Below are 17,733 nucleotides of genomic sequence, written 5' to 3' on the forward strand. Positions count from 1 at the left end.
ACTGCAAGGGGAACACAGAAGTCTAATTAATACAAAATGTCAGTACCACCCTTAGCCCTCTCCCAGGCACAAGTGATCATAAGGATAACCCATCCATATGAGCAGCATATACAACTTTACAAAGACATACGTATGGTTCTCTGGTCAGCCCTTATAAATAGCGTTTTACATATTAAAATAAATATGTCCACATTGCCAAAGTAGCAAGAGGTTTCTTCGTTATTTAAAAAAAATACGTTACAAAACAACATCATTTATATTTCTTGCTTAGTTTAGAAAAAGTAATAAAAAAGTCATTATTTTATAAAATAATATGAAAGTAAATTGAGTACAAGAGTGTCCATCCCTAGCATGTGTCCTGGGTTTGTATGTTCTGACTCATCATGAGATGCTGGCCTCCAGGAAGTCATGTAATCATCCCTTCACTTCTAGTTGGACAAAAGAAATCCAGTGCTTGCTTTTTTCATCACTTGTATCAAGTCTGTGATGTAAAATTCATGGCAAGGGAAGAAGTCCTAGATCTGGGGAAGGTTCTCATTGCTGCTATTTATGGCTTTGCTACTCCCTGTATCAGATTGCCTTGTGTAACGCAGGAAGAGGATGTGAATGGCCAAAACTGAGCCCTGGAGTTTGGAGGTAACGAGTTCCAGTCAAATATTGTAACCAAGAACTTGCCTTTTTTTTTTTCTTGACACATCCTAAGTGTGCAAGAGCATGGGAGCACGTGGGTGTGTACAGGTTTGAGCATGCATGGGTGTGAGCGTGCATCTGCCTGCATGAGCGTAAGGAAGAAGATTAGAAAGTGTGGGAGAAGGGCTTAGAGTCTCCTCCTGAGCTAATCTCTCTGCCACTCTGAAGGCCCCTTCCTAGTTACCACTGCTAAGCATCCCCAGGAGTTTACTGGGCTCCAGGCCCTGTTGCTGTGCCATCTTCTGAACATCAAAACCCATGTGCATGAGGAACTGAATCACATTCATCTCCTGTCCTGTGAACTGGTCCCTGATAGTGGGGCACGAGGGGTTGCAGTGAGGCCACGGACAGCTGTCAATCAGATGAATTGGGCAGCCTTTCAGAGGTGCCTTCCCATTTTTGTTGCTCTCATGTAGGCTCCGATCCCAACAGTGCAGGGCCCGGGGTAATGATGTCCCCTTCACCTGGATGTCTGTCCAGTGACTGAAAAGACAAACCGTACAGATTGTATCAGAGGGGTCAGGCTGCCACAGCTGGTTAATTCCCGTACTGTTTCCCTGTTGGTCTTTCATAGAATCTGCAAAAGCACTCACTTGCGTGTAATGATCTCATGAGACAAACAGGCAGGAGCAAAGCTAGCACTAAAGGAAAAAAGGAAACATGGATTAGGTCTTCGAAGGACAAAGTAACTCCTACTAAACAGAACCTTCTGCACTAGGTAGAGGGTGGAATTTCTGCTGCCGCTTGCAAGATTTTTAGAAACAGCGATGGCTACCGTGATATAAAACTCGACTGGACCAGAAACCATCCAGAAGAAAAGGGGTTCCATCCTGCCTAACACTGCACATTTGCAACAAGAGACTCCTGAATGCCTGCTCTTGCATGAAGGAAGTAAGGCGCATTAATGGTTCCTCCTCTTGTCTCATCAACTCTCTGCATGTTTTATGATCAATGCTTTTCAAAACATCCCTGTGAGGTTAATGGCTGTACAATGGCAAGGAGTCTCAGACCTCACCTTGGAGGCAGGAAGGAAAAAAATCCACATTCCTATTGATAACAAAGGCTAGCTGATAAATTACTTTGCACTTATCCAGAAATGAAAAAGGCAAGATTCTTAATGCAGACGAACTAACAGTTACCAAATTTACAACACTCGTTTCTGCAGAGGGATCTGTGAAACGCTACCAGGATGCTGGGTAAGAACGTCTCTTATAAATAAATGTGCCAGGTTTTCCCCACTAAAATACTTACGTCACATCCTTCAAGGTGCTTCTCAGCTCCCTACCCAGATTCTGGATGTAGAGCCACTGCCCCTCCTGAACAGGCTGGCCAGTGAGGTGTACATTGTCTACAGTAAGCTGGGCCTCATCAAAGAGCCACTGGACAACAAAGACTGGACCTAGAAGACAAAACATTTGGAAAAGGGATTGCTCTAAGTTAGCTGAGGATACAGAAGAAACCCTAGAATCCATTTTATCTCTCTCCTCTGATACTTACATCGAAGAGTGGGGTAAATCTTATATCCAAAAAAGCAATTCCACTCCTCTCCCTCTTTAAACTGCAGCTTACAGCGTTCAGGAACAATACCATTCCAATACCTAGAAGATAAAGCACTAACAGAATGAAAGGCACAGCACAATCTTAATGACAGCCTTTCCATATTCCAGTCTATTCCTGTTCTGATCATAGTTCCAACCTATTGACACCAGAGTTCTTTCTTGGCTACATTGTCCCATCAACACATTTTAGAGCATCTACATTTGCACACATTCTTTTGCACATCTACATTTTAAGTTACTGTCTTTTCCAATAAAATCATTGAAAAACAAGTGATGTAGATGACAAATAGTCTTCTAAGTATCAAAATGAAGGAAGACAAAGGAGGAGGAGATCTCCCACACTCTAACCCCTTTATGAAAGTGTACTTTGGAGCATCTGATTGTACCTTATTCCTCTTCTGATGGCTTCTGTTGGAGCACATGTTATGGTATCAATACAGTCAGTTCTGCGATACTGTTTATTATCCAGGAACCATCCAGAGTCTGCCAAGCCTCGAACCTGAATCCCTTGATAACCCATCTCCTCCAGCTGCTCTGCCACTCGATCCACATTGAGGAGCACTCCCGTCCCTCCAGCACTGCAAGAGCAATGTTAATACTGCAGTCGGCAAGCACACACAGCTGTTAAATGCCTGGCTAGCACACACATCCTCTCACAGCAGCGACACCCTATAAACAACCTCATCTATCCACAGGACAATCCACTACTGCCTTGGTAGTCACCAAGTTATTTCCTTGCTTTGCAAAATGCTCAGTGATAAAGCCAGTGCTGAGTAACAGTGTGATACTTCAGACACCAAATCCTATTCTCACTCTTTCTTCTGGGAGCTATATATGTTTTATACCATTTGCAAGCGATTTGGCTGCTCAAAACCTGAAAGAATCTGAAGTGAGACAAATTGACCCTTTGCAACTTCTGTATTACACCCCTGTGTAACACAAGCTGAGCGTACCATAACCTTGCACAACATAGCACAATTCGGAACAACTGCACCAGGTGAGTCCGATTTTTTAATTCGGATGTCCCGAATCTATTCTCAAGAGGCATGCAACAGAAGCCAGCAATTTTGATGCAGGGAAGAATGAACACACTCCCTCGCTCTAGCAAAGCTTTTACCTTGTTATTTTCTCCTAAGTGTACCTGGACCAAAAGTCGAGGAAATAATATTGTATCATCCCCTGTTGTACCACTTAAAGGAGAAAACTGTAAAGAGATATAAGGTTTGTGGTGTTAGTTTTACTGTACCCCTAGGAGAGATTTTTCAGGAGCTGCTGACACCTCCTCCCTAACAGCCCTCTCCTGTGGAAATCTTCTGTCTTCACCACAGGAAATTTTGTATATACCTACCTGCTCCCTGCTAGCAGCAACACTTTTGCAGCACCAAGACCTTTTCCCACCAGCTCCTTTATAACCTCCTGAATGATCAGTGCTCCCATGAAGGCATATTCATCTGGAAAAGATAGCTCAGTATCAACAAAACTGTTTCCTGTACAGGCTAAGATTTTTGCTTCCTCTCCACAAATGCTTGTGAACCTTATGAAGGGATTATGAACCTAAAACTAGACCCATTCTCTCTATCTGTATCAGGTACTTCTAATAAGAGATACAGTGCCTCGTAGAAAAGGAGCTTCCCTGAGAGGAAGTGAACACGGAGTGAACAGAACACACAGAAACACAAGCACACTTTCCCACAACGGTGCTTAAGAACTGGTAAACTTAGGGAAGGAAAACAAGGCGGCAGGTGCTGAGACCCTTTCTCTATACATAAGGAATAAACACACCTTCTCACCACCTGGATCTCAGTTCCAGCTTACTGCAGCCCTTTTTTTGCCAATTCACAAAGCCAATTCAGAGAAGCAATGTTTCACAAAACATTACACCTATGCAGACCGCGATTACCTCAGCATCACCAAAAGGCAGCCACATTTGCTGAAGTCTAACTGCTTCATAGGAATGATCATAAGCAGCTGTGATGAAGTAAAAAGGTCCCGTACTGTGACAAAACATGTATCTGTAGCATCTGCGAGTGGTCAGTTCCCAGTATAAGAGTTAGTGAAAAGAGACATCAAGTGGCACAACGCCTGGTGTAAGGCCAGAACTCACAGAGCAGCTCAAAGAAAAGTGTTAGCCTTGGGCCTCTTCAGTGCCACATCACACAGCATCTTAGGCCAAATTCTTTTGTTTACAGCAGCGTGTTATCAACAGTAATTCCATGCTGGTCAAAAAGAACTCTTCCTAAACAGACAGGAGGAAAACTAAGCCTCCAGCATTTCCATAGACATTACTGCACCCAGACACCAATCCTGCTTAAGTAGGGAAACCCAGGGAAGTACACACTCATCTGCATGAAATCCAGCTCTATCTGGAAGAGGACTCCTTTAAGCAGACTCCCAGAGTTCCGTCATCATGAAAATGACAGCCAGTGGCAATGCATGTATTAAGACGAACTATTTTTTGCTTCCCAAAGAAACCTGCAGACAGCTTTTGCCTGACACATGACGGCTCCTTTCAGAGGCCAAATGTCCTCCCGACAGAAGTCTGAAACTAAATGCACTGCACTTGCCTCTCGGAGCAGCAAAGCCTAAGTCGCATGCAACAAACCATGGTTCCTCAGCTACACCATTTAATTTGCTGTGTGCGGGAACCTGAAAATTCATCTAAAAGGAATTCTGTTCCTCTAATCCTTGCATACTGCATCAGTGTAACATCTCTGCAAGCAGTGGCTCTGAACTATGTCAAAACAGCCTGAGCTGAAAAGATCAGGATGTTTTATCTGGAAGTAGCTTGATATTCTTTCCTGCCCTTCAGCAAGAAAAAGCCTGTTGTTGGTTCACGTAATTTCACAGAAGTCTGGCCATATCCTTTAATGTGTGATGTCTGGGGCAGCAACAACCCATCAGCAACACTCACTTTTCTCAGACTTGGAAGAGGCACCACTCCAAACATCACTTGAGCAATAAGGGATGAATCTGTAAAAGAGAGCTGTGTGAGTACTGATGTTCCTTTGACATGCCAGGAGGGGTGAGTATAGGGTCAAGTAACTGGAAGAAAATTAAACCATGGGGAAGGGAAAAGGGAAGGGTTTCTTGTCCAGCCAGACAACTTACCTTCTCACACACCAACTGACAACTATAACTGTCTTGATTTTTCTCCTGAACACTGGTAGTTTTACTGAGTTAAATCAATAAATAATGTGGGTTTTATCAATGTAACTAAAGCACTGACCCCAGTGGACAGAACGATGGGCTGAGATTTTGCTCTTAGCTGTCCCATTGATATGTGGACAGCCTGTCACAGGGAAACTCTCTGTGCTTCAGTTTTTCACATGAAAAACGAGAAGACCTTGTCAATGCAGTGTAAATGCTGACTGCAACCTCTGGAGGTTTTTGCAGAAATTAAGTTACCTTCCCATTTTTGTCTCCGGCTTGCAGAAGGCAAATTCACACCCTTTGCTTCTGCTTTTCTCTCCTATATAAATCCACATATAAACTGATGTCTTTCTCATTTCTCTTCTTTGAACTAGAAAGCTGCTCTGCATTCCTCTACAACTGGCAAATGTGTAACATACTATCAGCCCCCCATTCCCAACAGTATTTGCCGCTTCAGCTGAGAAGGCTCTCTACAGTATCCCCTGTTTTACTGATCATTAGATCACCCCACAACTCCAAGGAGACTGGACTTAAGTTTCTCCAGGCCTTGCCAGCACTGCCTGTTAGAGAGCTGAACTAGGACAAATGAGGAAACACCCAATTTCCTCCCGCAAACGTCAGCCTTAATCTGTCTTTGCAGCATTCCTGCTAGCCTGAAAGACAGGAGATGCTGTTTAAGTATAAACCTGTTTCCCTTCGTTGCCCCTCCTTACACCATGTTTGCATTCCACCAGTGGGGATTTTCTTCTGGCTGTGACGACAGGATCCCAGTTCCTGCAGATGGGCACAAAGAAACAAGAAATGTACAGATGACAAGTCTAGGACTTCAGAGAAACCGTTATGAGCCTCATGCAGGATCTGACCACACAGAAAACCAACATCCACGATGAAAAAACATTGGTAAGGGAAGCGGAAGGAGTATTTCTAAATTTGCCCTCAGGCAGATGTGACTTTCAGAATTTCATTCATGCTAGAGATGAAGCCTGTGTAGAAGTCTCTTGTACAGAAAAGAACTTGTGAAACATACTTAAAATTAAGCACTTCCCAAAAAAACAAATCCTAGCAGGTAAATTCCAAAATACACAGTTATAAGGACCGAATGTATGCTTTTACACAGAGAAGCACTGTGGTTGGTTAAGCAGTGCATTTGTAAATGGGAAAAGGTGGAACCAGGCAGCTCCAGGTAAAAGCCTAGACAGTTAATGCCATTTCTCCCTGTGCACGCAAGGTCAGTCCCACTCCAGGCAAACACACCCATGGCAGTGCAGCATGTGATAAAGTGTCTCAGTCCTGACAAGGTGATTAAGAGGCCCAAAACGGATCAAGAGAAACACAAAGTCTCTTTCAAAACCAAAAAACCTAAACCACAACTCTGAAGATCCAGCCGGTTTGCGAGTACACGCATGCATTCAATAGAGAGCTGGTGCTGCTGCCAGCAGGAGCTGCACACCCGGCCCCACCTGTGCATCTTTGCTTTCCTGGCCTGCTTAGGGCGCACAGCAGCAGAGCAGGAGCTGCAGCCCCACCGCATCCGCGAGGTTGTGCCAGTGGCCGCAGGGCAGCAACCGCGTGCCTGCGAGGGTGCAGGTGCCGCGGGCAGCGGCCCTGGCCTGGCTGGCTCCGCTGCCGTCGGGGCGACTCACCCACTCGTGTGGCGGGCCACTCCCTGGAGCTCATGAGCCTCCGCATGGTGTCGTAGCGGGTGTCGCAGTTCTCCCTGTTGAAGCAGTACCACCCTCCTGGCGGGGGGGAGCGCGGTCAGCCGCGCCGCCCGCCGCCCGCAGCCCCCGCAGGGCCGCTGCGCGGCGGGGCGGGCGGGGGCCGCCTCCTGTCGCAGGGGCTCACCTTCCAGGAACAGCAGCCACCGCCGGCTGCCCTTGGACTCCTTGAGGTAGTAGCTGCGGACAGACAAACAGGCGGCAGCGCGGCGTTAACGGGGCCGTGCCGTGCCGGGGCAGAGCGTAGGGCCGGAGGCGGAACGGGCGGCGGCGCTCGCTCCCGCCCAGCCCAGCCCTGCCCAGCCCGGCCGGGCCGAGCGCGGGGCCGCCGCCGCCGCGCGAGAGGCCTCGCTGCACCTGTCGCCGCCGCACCGCGCGCCGCCGCGCGGTGGCGCCGCAGCCCTCGGGGCCGGGCCGGGGCGGCGGAGCCGGGGAGCGGCGGCGGAGGCGGGGGGCGGCGGGGCGCGGGGACTCACCCGGCCGGGCTGCCGTCGTTGCAGGTGACCGAGGCGTTGTGCAGGAGGTGCAGACGCAGGTCGTGCGGCAGCGCCTGGGCCGAGCAGGGGTACAGCGACTGCGCCAGGCTCTTGACCTGCGCCATGAAGCTGTCCATGTTGCCCTCCACGGCGGTGAAGTCCAGCGGGAAGCTCTCGCCCGCCGCCGCCTCGCCGCGCTCGCGCGCCGCCGGGCCCCGCCGCCGCCAGCCCTTCCTGCCCTCGCCGCCGGGCCCGGCGTGCAGCAGCCCCAGCAGCAACAGAAGGTGCACGGCCGCCGTGCCCATCGCCGCCCGCCGCCACCCGCCGCTCGCTGCGGTGGCAGCCAGCCCCCGGCGGCGGGCAGCGCCGCCCGTGCTCCGCCGCGCCCCGCCGCGCCGCCCGCGGGGCCGGGGGTCGGCGGTGGGCGGCGAGGACAGCGCCGGCGGCGCGGGCTCGGCGGTGCGGCTGCCGGCGCAGGAGCCCGCCGCCCGCTCCCAGGCGGCGAGCATGACAGAGGGGCACGGAGTGCGCGTGGAGCGCGCCGGGGGCGCCGCCAGCCCGGGCGCCGCGTGGGGCAGCAGCCGGCCAGCCCCCGCCCTGCCCTCCGCCCCCTCGGAGCGAGGCGGAGGGAGCGGGGGGTCTGCGCCGCGCCGCACCGGCACGGCGGGCCGCTCCGTCGGGGTGCGCTGCACGCCCCCAGCCGCCGGCGCCGCCATCGCCGCCCCTGCCGGCGCCGGGGCCGCGGCCGATGGCGCCCGCCAGCTTCGCCCGCAGCGCGGCGGGGACGCGGAGCGGCCTCTCGCCGGGGCCGGCGGCGGGGTCCAGGCCGCGCGGGCGCGACGACTCGCACGTGGCAGCCCCCGCGCCGCCGCCCCCCCCCCGCGCGCCATCGCCACCCCTCGCGCGCCGCCGCCCCCCCCGCGCGCCGCCGCCCCCCGTCCCTGTCCCCCCCATCCTCCCCCCTGCCCCGTCCCCGACGGCGGCTCCTCCCCGGCTCCACGTGGGCGGTGCCGCCCGCCCCACTCGTGGGCCGTGCCACCCCAGAGCAGCACTCGGTCCCCCGACCCCGGCCCCGCTCGGTGCGCCCCCCCCCCCCTCGGGCCGCACCGAGCGGGGCCGGGATCGCGGGACCGGCCCGGGAGTGGCGGCGGAGCCCCTCGGGGTGGGGCGGGAGGACTGCCCCGCCGTGCCGGGCCCCGGCCCGCGGGAGCCGTGGAAAGGCGGCAGGCAGTCGCTTGGGCCACGGCACCGGCGCCGGCCCGCCAAGCGCCCGAGGGTGAGCGTGGCGGGCGGGGGGACGCGGTGGTCCCCGTCTGCCCGTGGAGGCAACACCGGCAGCGGGGGACGGCGGGTGCGTCCCGGGCTCGGTTCCTGCCGGGAGCGGCGGCCCCTCGCCCCGCCCGCAGCCCCCGGCAGCCCCCCGGGGTCGCAGACTGCGCGCCTCGGGGTGCGCCGCAGCCCGCGAGGCTGACGCCCGGCAGCCCCCACCGAGTCCCCTGCGGTGGGACGTGCCCGCTGCCGGCGGGAAGAACGCCGGAGAAAGCGGTGTGAAGTCCCTGCTGCCACAGTGCCCATCGTCTGCGAGAGCGAGGAATGTCACAGAAATGCTTCCTTACCGCAGACCTCGGTGTTAAAAAACAAGGAAAACCAGAGAAAACGCCACGTTTTGAATAATTCTGTCTTCCTTTAGATACCAAAATAGATGGCTCACGCCCCTCGACAGCCCTCCAGAGAAGGAAACAGTCGATCTTCACTGGGGAATGTAACTGATCTGTGAACAGAAAAGGTGAAAACAGTATGATGTTAAAATAGTAAATGGAGAAGGTTTTTTGTAGAGCAAGAGTTAAGGCTGCACAGCTGCTGCAACTACGTTTTGACCATAGCGTGTACCTTTTTAAGTGTATCCTCAGCTCTGAATTTCCTATGTACACAGCTTGTGGTTTTGCCATTCGCTTCCCATGTTGTTTGGTTTTTTTTCCCCAATCTTTCAGCTACTCTTGTGTAGCCTTGATCTTAGCTCTGTCCTCAGATTTTTACTTCCAAATGTTTTATGTAAATGCTGATAATACCAATAGTATCTTTAAGCTGGGAAAAGCCACTAAACTGAACATGCTCCTCCACACACACACTACATTCACCCCCTGATATGTTTTTGGTCCTGGCACAATTTTGCACTGTCGTATCTCTTTCTGCACTGGCCTAAACATCCCTTCCTCGCTGGTGGGGACAGGTATGAGCGCTTGATCACTAGGGCTGGTTACAGCAAGTCAGAGAGCATGCCCGGCTGCTGGAGCAGAGGTGCAGCTGGAAACCAAGTAGTTTGCGCAAAGTCTGAATGGGTGAATCGGTAAGTCCGCAGGAGTGCTCTAGGATCCCTGGAAGAGTCGGCATAAACAACTCTGGCTACAGCAAGAAAACAGGACAGGTAAGATTGCTGAACCCCACCCTACCTCAGCCAGAAGGCTGCTGTTCCTTGCTGACAGGCGTGTGCTCCTCCTGGCTGCTGCGCCCCTTCCCTTTGGGGAGGTCTGCGGTCACTGGACTCTGTACTACCAGGTGATGCACTAAGGGGTGACTGAATGTGGCATGTTAAAGTTGCAGATCTTTGGGCCTTTGTCGAAAGAGGTGAAGCAAAGAAATTTAAATTTTTGCCTGTCTTGGCTTTACTGAGCCCCCTTCAGCTTTCTTACTTCTCCTGGTTCAGGTAATTGAGAAGGGTTCCTTTCAGAGCACTCCTACTTGTCATCCTTCCAAAGCCCAGCAAAATGTTTGCGTTACCTGTCACAAAGGGGTAAGGGGGCTGTTAAGCAGTAAGGCTGCGTGAGTTACAGCATGACAGACTGCTTTTTTACTTTTAGACATTTAAATCTGGTACAGTTCAACTTTTTGTCATACTGAACTCGAGAGAACATCCAAGTGCATGCAGATTTTAAAGAATTTTGTAATACTGTCCTTCAGCCTGAGAGGTTCACTAAGTTTTCCTGTTTCGCTAAGAGCCACCGGATTGCATTGGTTTGGGCTCAATGTGGAAGGAAGCTCAGAGAAAGCTGAGAAAGAATTGGACTCCAAATTCTTTCTGGACTTCAGGCCAGGCACTGAAGATTGGACATTTTTATTGGTAGGAGCAAGACACGTAGGAGGCTTTTTTAAGGACTGGGGATGATGTTAAAGGAGATGTTAAAGGAGGAGTTGTAATTTAATACCTTTTAAAATGAAATATCCCACATAATACGTTCCAGTATGTCCTAATGTGGTTCTGTACGTTGAAGTACATTGGACTATGCCATACAATAGTAAACAAGATGGTTCTGGAATTCCCTAGTGCTCTGCCAGGACCAAGGTGGCTCCAGGACTTTCCCTTTTGATGTTTCCCTCTCAGAAAACGAGAGGATTACACCCAGAGTCCTGTGCAAGGGCTTGTGCCACAGGTATGTCTTCCCTTTGTAGCCACCTCTCATGCCTGATTTAAGCAGCTCTGCAGCCCTGGCTGAGCTGAAGTTCCCTGGCTTGCTTCTGGGGTCTTGTGTTGATCAAATGTGTGTGTGTGCATGTGGTGTGAGTTACCTCACAGAAGAGCACTCACCAGCAGATACAATCCTGCTTTTGCACAGTCGTCCTACTGCCATCTCTTCCAGCTTCACTGGTGTGTGGAGGTATAGGAACTCTGGTAGGGCGACAGAGCTTGTCTGTATCCTTTGTACCAACCTAACGTGTGCTGGGTGATGCTCTGGTAGGAACCAGCGTCTTGAACGTCCCCAGGACTAGGCATGATCAGTAGCATGCACTGCTGGTACAGGTGGAAGGAAATACTGTTCAGAATTGTCGTTACTGTGATAAGCAACTATTGCTCTGTATGATATTTTGGAACTCGTTACAACATATTTCTAGATGTTCACAGTTAATCTCCTATCCATTTGAAAGAAAATTAAAAGGGTGTGTGTGTGGTTTTTCATGGTTTATCAAGAAGCAAATGTATGCATTATTCTCTGTGTGCCTGTGTTACAGAATGCGAATGTGTGTAATGCCAGGGATATGTATCTAAGGCAAAGCACTAGCTGCCTAAAGGTGATTTTAGGGAAAGGTCATTCTACAGTTTGTTCACTGTAATCACTAATAAAATGCAATTTTTGAAAAGTTTTAGCATGGTGGGTGTTGTTTTGCTGAGGCTTATCTGGCAGATTTGTAGGCATCCTCTTGGTCCTGACAGTGTCAGAAATCAAATTGTTACGGGTATTTTCAGCTATTCCCTAATAAGTTCCTCTTTCTTTGTAGCACTTTAATGAACTCCAGGTTGTAGTTACCTCCCCCTTCTTTCTCTCCTGGTGCTTCTAATTTCAGATAAATATTTGAGATTAGAAGTGGCTCTGGCTATGAAATGTGACCCTTAACCTCCATGCAACTTTCTGATTATGACATACCATTAAAAACTAGATTCATCTCTCTAATCCTGCAACTTGGAAATATTCAGCTTGAATTACATCAGTGTCTTTTCAACAGGAGCAGTATTTCTTTAAGGGATGTGTCACTTCCATATGCAAAATAGGAAACAGCTGCCTGCTTCAGACATCAAATAGGAGCTACCACCCATCCAGAAACAAGACCCATTTTTTGGGCTCCATGAAACCCAAAATCTATCTTTTGAAACTGAATGGCTGCTTCACCACCTCAGCAGCTGAATAATCACTGGCATTAAGGTGGCCATTGTAACTGTTTCTTCTTCATACATATTAATGCGTGGAAGGACAGGATATCTTAATTCTGTGTGAGATACTTGCAGAGCTTTGGATCTCTACCCTATTTTAAAGACCAAGAAGAACTTGCACACCATAGATACTTGTTGCACCCTTTTGTAGGCAAGTGTGTCAACTTTCGGAACAATCTTGCCCTTGAGTCCTCATGCCTCTTCACATATTTGACAGCAAAAGACGATTAAAAAGATAGGGAATTGTAAGAGGTATGTTTCTAGACTTGTGAATATTACAGAGATGGTAACAGAGACTAATTAGTGATTGTTTCTTAATAAGAGTTGGAGAACACCAAGGAAGAAGTTCTAAACCAAATAAAATTAAGTACTTGTATCATACAACACAATTTAACTGTGGCATCCATTGCCCCATGATCCTGCAGATGCCAAAAGCTCAGATAGGCTCAAAACATGTAAGAAAGATCCAGCAGATATGATTAGATGTAAAAACACCACCTCTGACTTGTCAAGTCTAGATGAAGATTGCTGAAAACTGGAAGTCAGTACCGGCAAAAATATAATCACAGTCTCCTGCTCTACTGCTGTTCCCAGTTGCCATCAGAGGTAGTGTTCTGATTACCTAAGTGTGAGCCAGTGCAGCCGTTTTTATTAAAAAGCTGTCCTAAGATGTGGGCCTCTCTCCTAGTAAAGAGCATCCTCGAGAGGACAGTAATTCATAACCTCCTTGTGCAATGCTGAATGTCAGAGTATGAACAAAGTTCACTACATAAGCTGAGAACTGAAAAGCAACACAAGGATGGTGGTAATACCTCTGTATATGTAACTATCATGTTTATATTCAGAAAGTTCCATAGCTGATTAGCTAAAACGGAACAAAAAAAGAGCACACAGACAACTTACAGGGTATTGACATATGATTGAAAGTCATTGAGCTGACGTGGACTGACAAGTTACCAATCAGCTGTTCTGTGGTAATTGGCCATATGTACCCCTTGTTCATCCCAGCTCCAAAAATAAAACACATCGACTTAAACCATTTGAATATGTTTAGGAATTACAGATAGGGACTGGGATGCCAACATTGTGAACGCTGTAGCTGCATAACTGATACGACAATGATACTTCCCAGTGGAATGGAAAGGACAAATGTAAAGGCATCTTAAAGTGATATTTTTAAACAATGCATTATCTACCAGGACATCCTTTATTACTATTGCTACATCTTATTGAGCGGTTACAGTGTTGGGTGGGCTTAGGAATCCACATGCATGAGCAAGGGGATGTCTCTCCATCATTAAAATTCCCATCCTCTCTTTTTTTCCTCCCTTCCCTCTCACTGCTCATATTGTAAAAACGAGCAAGTGTTATCTTTTACAGAAATGTCTTTCCTTAAAAGGGTCTTTTTCCTTTATAAGCCAAGAAAGCAGACATTTTTGTGGGTGCTGGGGGTGGCGGTGGGGACTTAACATATATGGTAAATATAGAAGTAGAGAAAGTATTTGGCATGTGGTAACAGCTTAGGCTAAATAAATTCCAGTGGTTGCCCAAACTAAAAGTTTTTTAATGATAGCACACAAAACAGACTGTAGCTGAATCTCTGAGGGCGCCCTTGACACTGGAAAGGCGGTGCTGAGAATGAAGGGGGAGCTCATAATGTAATAAAGTCTCTGAGACATTTTGTGAGGTAAAATTTAACATAATCTTGGTTCCCCCGTTGCCTAGCCTTATCCGAATGGCCCAGATTGCAACACTAATCACAACATGCCCAAATCAACATTATTCCTTTCTTTTTTTTTTTTTTGCCAGAAGAAACAGCTTTTGAAGGATGCTATAATTTACTTTACCAGTGGTGTCCTGATTGTGACACTGTCTAGACACTCATCTGACAGCAGAAACGTAGTCAGATACTCCCCTCTTCCCTCTGAGACATGGTTGTTGCAATAGCTTTTGTTTTTCTGGGGAGTACCTTTCCTGTAGATATTTTCAGAGTTATTATTCAATGACATCACTACCTGGTAAAGACGCAAGAGCTTAAATCCGCAGAAGAGACTTCTTGCCATAATCTATCACGTTGAGTGCTCAGCCCCACAGGTGGGTGCCTACATGGCCTGCTGTGTACTGGGGTACTGGGGCCTTGCTGTGCACCAGGCTTGCTGTGTACTGGGGTACTAGGGCCTTGCTGTGCACCAGGCCTCGCTGTGTACCAGGCCCTCGCTGTGTGCTGGGCCCCACTGTGTACCGAGGCCCTGCTGTGTACTGGGGTACTGGGGCACCGGGGCCCTGCTGCCTTCGCGGGATCGGCGGGCTCACACCGGGGGACGGCTCCGTACGTTGCCAGACAAAGTCCATGTACGACGGAGAAACGCATTTTATCTCCTCCGTGGCCGGGCGGCTGTGCACAGTGCCGCACCACCGAGGGGCCGCAGCGCGCCGCGCACGGCCGGGGACGCCGGCCGCTCTCCCCACGGGGCTGGGAGCGGCCCCGGCCCCGCCCCGCCCAGCTCCCGCAGCCGGGGACGCGGCGGCCGCCCTCAGCCGCACGCTGCCTCGCCCGCCCGGCGCCCCGCTCCCGCAAGCGCCGGTGCTGCTACACGGCCCGTTCGCGCCCGCCGAAACGCGCAGGCCGGGCTGCCGCGGGCATGCAGATCCCGCCGCAGCCCCGGCAGGCCAGGACTGGCCGGCGCCGCTCCACCTCCGCAGCCGCCCGCCGCGCCGCTCCGGTGCGCCCTGTGGCGGGGGGTGGGTGGGGGCGGGGCGGGGCGCGGCCTGCGGGCGGGGGCGGCCCGGGGCCTAGCTCCGCCCCGGCCGCGCGGGGGCCGGCGCGGCGGCGGCGGGCGGGAAGATGGCGATGGCGGCGGCGGCGGCGGGTGGGGGGGGTGCTGTGGTGTCGGTGCTGGCTCCCAGCGGGCGCTGGGTCACGGTGCGGGTGGGGCCCGGCACGGTGCTGCTCCAGGTGGGTCCGGGGCGGGGGCGGCCGCGGCCGGCGGCGCGGCAGCAGGGCCGCGGCCCGGCCCATAACGCCTCTGTTCTTTCCGCAGATCCTCGAGGAGGTCTGCAGGAAGCAGGGCGGCAGCCCCGGCGAGTACGGCCTGAAGTGAGTCTCACCGCGGGGCCTTCTCTGCCCCACCGGCCCCGGGCCCGCCCGCAGGCCGCGCCGCCGGTGGCAGAGGACCCGCCAGGCCCGGCCGCGACGTCTCCCCGGGGCCGTGCGCGCCTGCTGCCCGCGGCCTGCCCGCGGTCCCGGCGCGCCGCCCAGGGCAGCTCCGCCGTTCAGCCGTGGCCGGGCCGCCCGCCGCGCGGGGATGTGCCTGGCGGCCCTGCCGGGGGCGAGGGCCCGCGGCCGCGCTCGGCGCAGGTGGCTCCCCGCAAAGGTGTTCTGTGCAAACGAGGTTCCCAGTGCCCCGTGACCCGGCCCGCTCGCCTTGGGACAGGCGCCGCGGCCCCGAGCGGCTCCCGCGGCCGGTGCCCGTCCCCACACGCGCTCCTGCGGGGCTGCGCTTCGGCCCGGGGGCTGCCACGGCGTTGTGGTCAAGATGGTGTTTGAGTGGCAGTAAAGAAAAATACCTTCTGATTTAGTGGTGAACACCAGGTCTGGGTATGCGTTCGGTCGCTGTTTACCTCCTAAGGCCCGAGGGGGAACGTATATTTTAGTATCTACCTGTGACCTCTACGAACTGCAGTTTTTTTTGATATGTGGCACAATTTTTATCAGTGATTGTTTTCTACGTTACCAGTTGTGCGTTGTTGAATCAGAGCCCTGTGGCCTCTAGTCAGCCTGTGGGGAATTCTTTTGTTCAATACCTGGACTTTGTGTTGTTGCCAGTCCCTGAAGTATCTGGGAATGGCATGGGATGGTTCCCAGTGTCCTCATGGGCTCCGTTCTTCTTCAGGTTTCAGAGGAGTGTGTTGGATCTCTCTTTACAGTGGAGATTTGCCAGACTGCCCAACAATGCCAAGCTGGAGATGGTGCAAGTCTGTAACAGAGTGGGAACTGGAAACACGGTATGTTCATTTCGCAGTGTGACCTGATTTGTTCAGGTATTGGTTGTGCTGGATACAATCTTGTCAGATCTAATGAGCAAGAGCATGGTTAGGCTTGGCCAATGTTTGAGCAGAAAACCACCCAAAGATTGGTTGAGGTGTTCATGGTACATGGTAACGTGGTAGCTCGAAGTCTTTGCCTACAGTCTGTGCCATGGTGGAGTTCCAGCTGCATGCTGGAGAACGGGCAGATCTTTCTGAAAAAGTAGTAGTCATGAGCATATAAGAAGTTAGATATCACTGATGACTGCTCAGCAGTTGAGCTACTAACTCAGTTCCCTTTCATAATTTTGATTTCAGTTGCTGTTTTCTGCCTCTGGATTTTGACTAAATCTCAAATTCTTAAGAGGATTCTCTTTTGCTTTTTTCCCAGCATTGCTGCTCACAGCAAAGCTGTTTGCCTAGCTTCAGAATTTTCTGTGACATGTGCTGTGTTCAGCAGTTGCTGCATGTCCCTATGTAGTATAATTTGTAAAGGGCTTACAGATGCAGTGTTCTGTAGAAATTATTGTCACATTTAGGAGATTTAAAAATCTTTTATGCATGTCATTATAAGAGCTGGAAGCATAATTTAAAAAATGGTGCATAGCTGTTAATGAGCGTGAATATTTAATGTGGTAAAAATGAGGTATGATCTTATTTAAGTAGCCTGGTAATGAAACTTTGTCTATACATTGAAAAGTAAACTTTGTAGCGTGAGAAGGTTTTGGAATCTCTGCTCTAGTTCACTGTGGATGTGCAACATAGTTTTGGGGGTCACTGATGTCCATCTTTTTCCCTGTAAAACCTCCATGTGCTTTGTTTTGGCACTAATGATTTTTTTCTGACTTTGTGGTAGAAGGAAGTTTGTGCTCCAAATGGTGTATTTAGTTAAAAAAATACCACAAGCTGGTAGCACCTGCTTAAAATGTTCAGTTAAAAGAAGTTGTAATGGCATGGAGTTTGTCTTCCAAAGGGAAGCGTTTCTATTAGAATGGTATCTGACATTTGCATCCAGTTTGGGAGGTATTGTACTGAAGGAAACCAGTGATGATGTTTTGTTTTTTTCTCCACAAAGGTAATATGTGGCATACCAGAAAGGGTGAGAAGGACCTTGCACTGTAGGGGAGGGGTTATAACATGGAATCACTACTTTAGATCACAAAAGAAACTTTCATTAGTTTTTTTAAGTTGTTACCATTTTAGTTGCATTTCAACAGAAGAATCTACAGAAGTGAGGCTTCCCTTGGAGTGCTCATTGCTATTTTACAGAGTTGAGAAGATAAAGCAAATATGCTTGTGAAAAGTGCAGGCTAAATGGAGTTGCTGTCCCATAAACTGAGAGCAGAGATTTCACTTGGAAGAATTTTATAGGCAGTATAAGAAAATACTTTGTACACAACAACTGACCAAAA

At 50.6% G+C, this 17,733-nt stretch overlaps 2 protein-coding genes across 4 annotated transcripts in view; one reads left to right on the forward strand and one right to left on the reverse strand.

Annotated features, from left to right (window-relative positions):
• Positions 1–2: 2 nt before the first annotated feature.
• On the reverse strand, positions 3–14,450 carry NOTUM (notum, palmitoleoyl-protein carboxylesterase). 2 transcript variants are annotated; one of them, XM_080373854.1, is made up of 11 exons: positions 7,594–8,285; positions 7,245–7,297; positions 7,043–7,138; positions 6,113–6,173; positions 5,161–5,219; positions 3,598–3,700; positions 2,636–2,827; positions 2,188–2,288; positions 1,942–2,089; positions 1,284–1,331; positions 3–1,173 (listed from the first exon to the last, which is right to left on the reverse strand). In XM_080373854.1, exons 1-11 carry the CDS (start codon positions 8,100–8,102, stop codon positions 867–869), a joined length of 1,677 nt encoding a protein of 558 aa, XP_080229980.1. In that variant the 5' UTR covers positions 8,103–8,285; the 3' UTR covers positions 3–866. The 2 variants fall into 2 exon arrangements, with proteins under 2 accessions (XP_080229980.1, XP_080229979.1); XM_080373853.1 differs by lacking the exons at positions 3–1,173; positions 1,284–1,331; positions 1,942–2,089; positions 2,188–2,288; positions 2,636–2,827 and having other exon boundaries at positions 7,594–14,450.
• Positions 14,451–15,088: 638 nt separating this feature from the next.
• ASPSCR1 (ASPSCR1 tether for SLC2A4, UBX domain containing) overlaps positions 15,089–17,733 on the forward strand; it is a 48,827-nt gene continuing 46,182 nt past the window's right edge. The window contains exons 1-3 of one of the 2 annotated variants that reach the window (XR_013925766.1): positions 15,089–15,251; positions 15,337–15,392; positions 16,189–16,300. Coding sequence is in view for 1 of the 2 variants with exons in the window: in XM_080373862.1 (XP_080229988.1) it covers positions 15,141–15,251; positions 15,337–15,392; positions 16,189–16,300 (279 nt within the window). In the remaining variant the exon portion in view is untranslated. The remainder of the gene's footprint in view (positions 15,252–15,336; positions 15,393–16,188; positions 16,301–17,733) is intronic. The other variant, XM_080373862.1, reaches the window with a different exon arrangement.

Source organism: Falco punctatus (assembly GCF_963210335.1).
Source record: "Falco punctatus genome assembly, chromosome: 1".
In the NCBI taxonomy this organism is placed as follows: Eukaryota; Metazoa; Chordata; class Aves; order Falconiformes; family Falconidae; genus Falco; species Falco punctatus.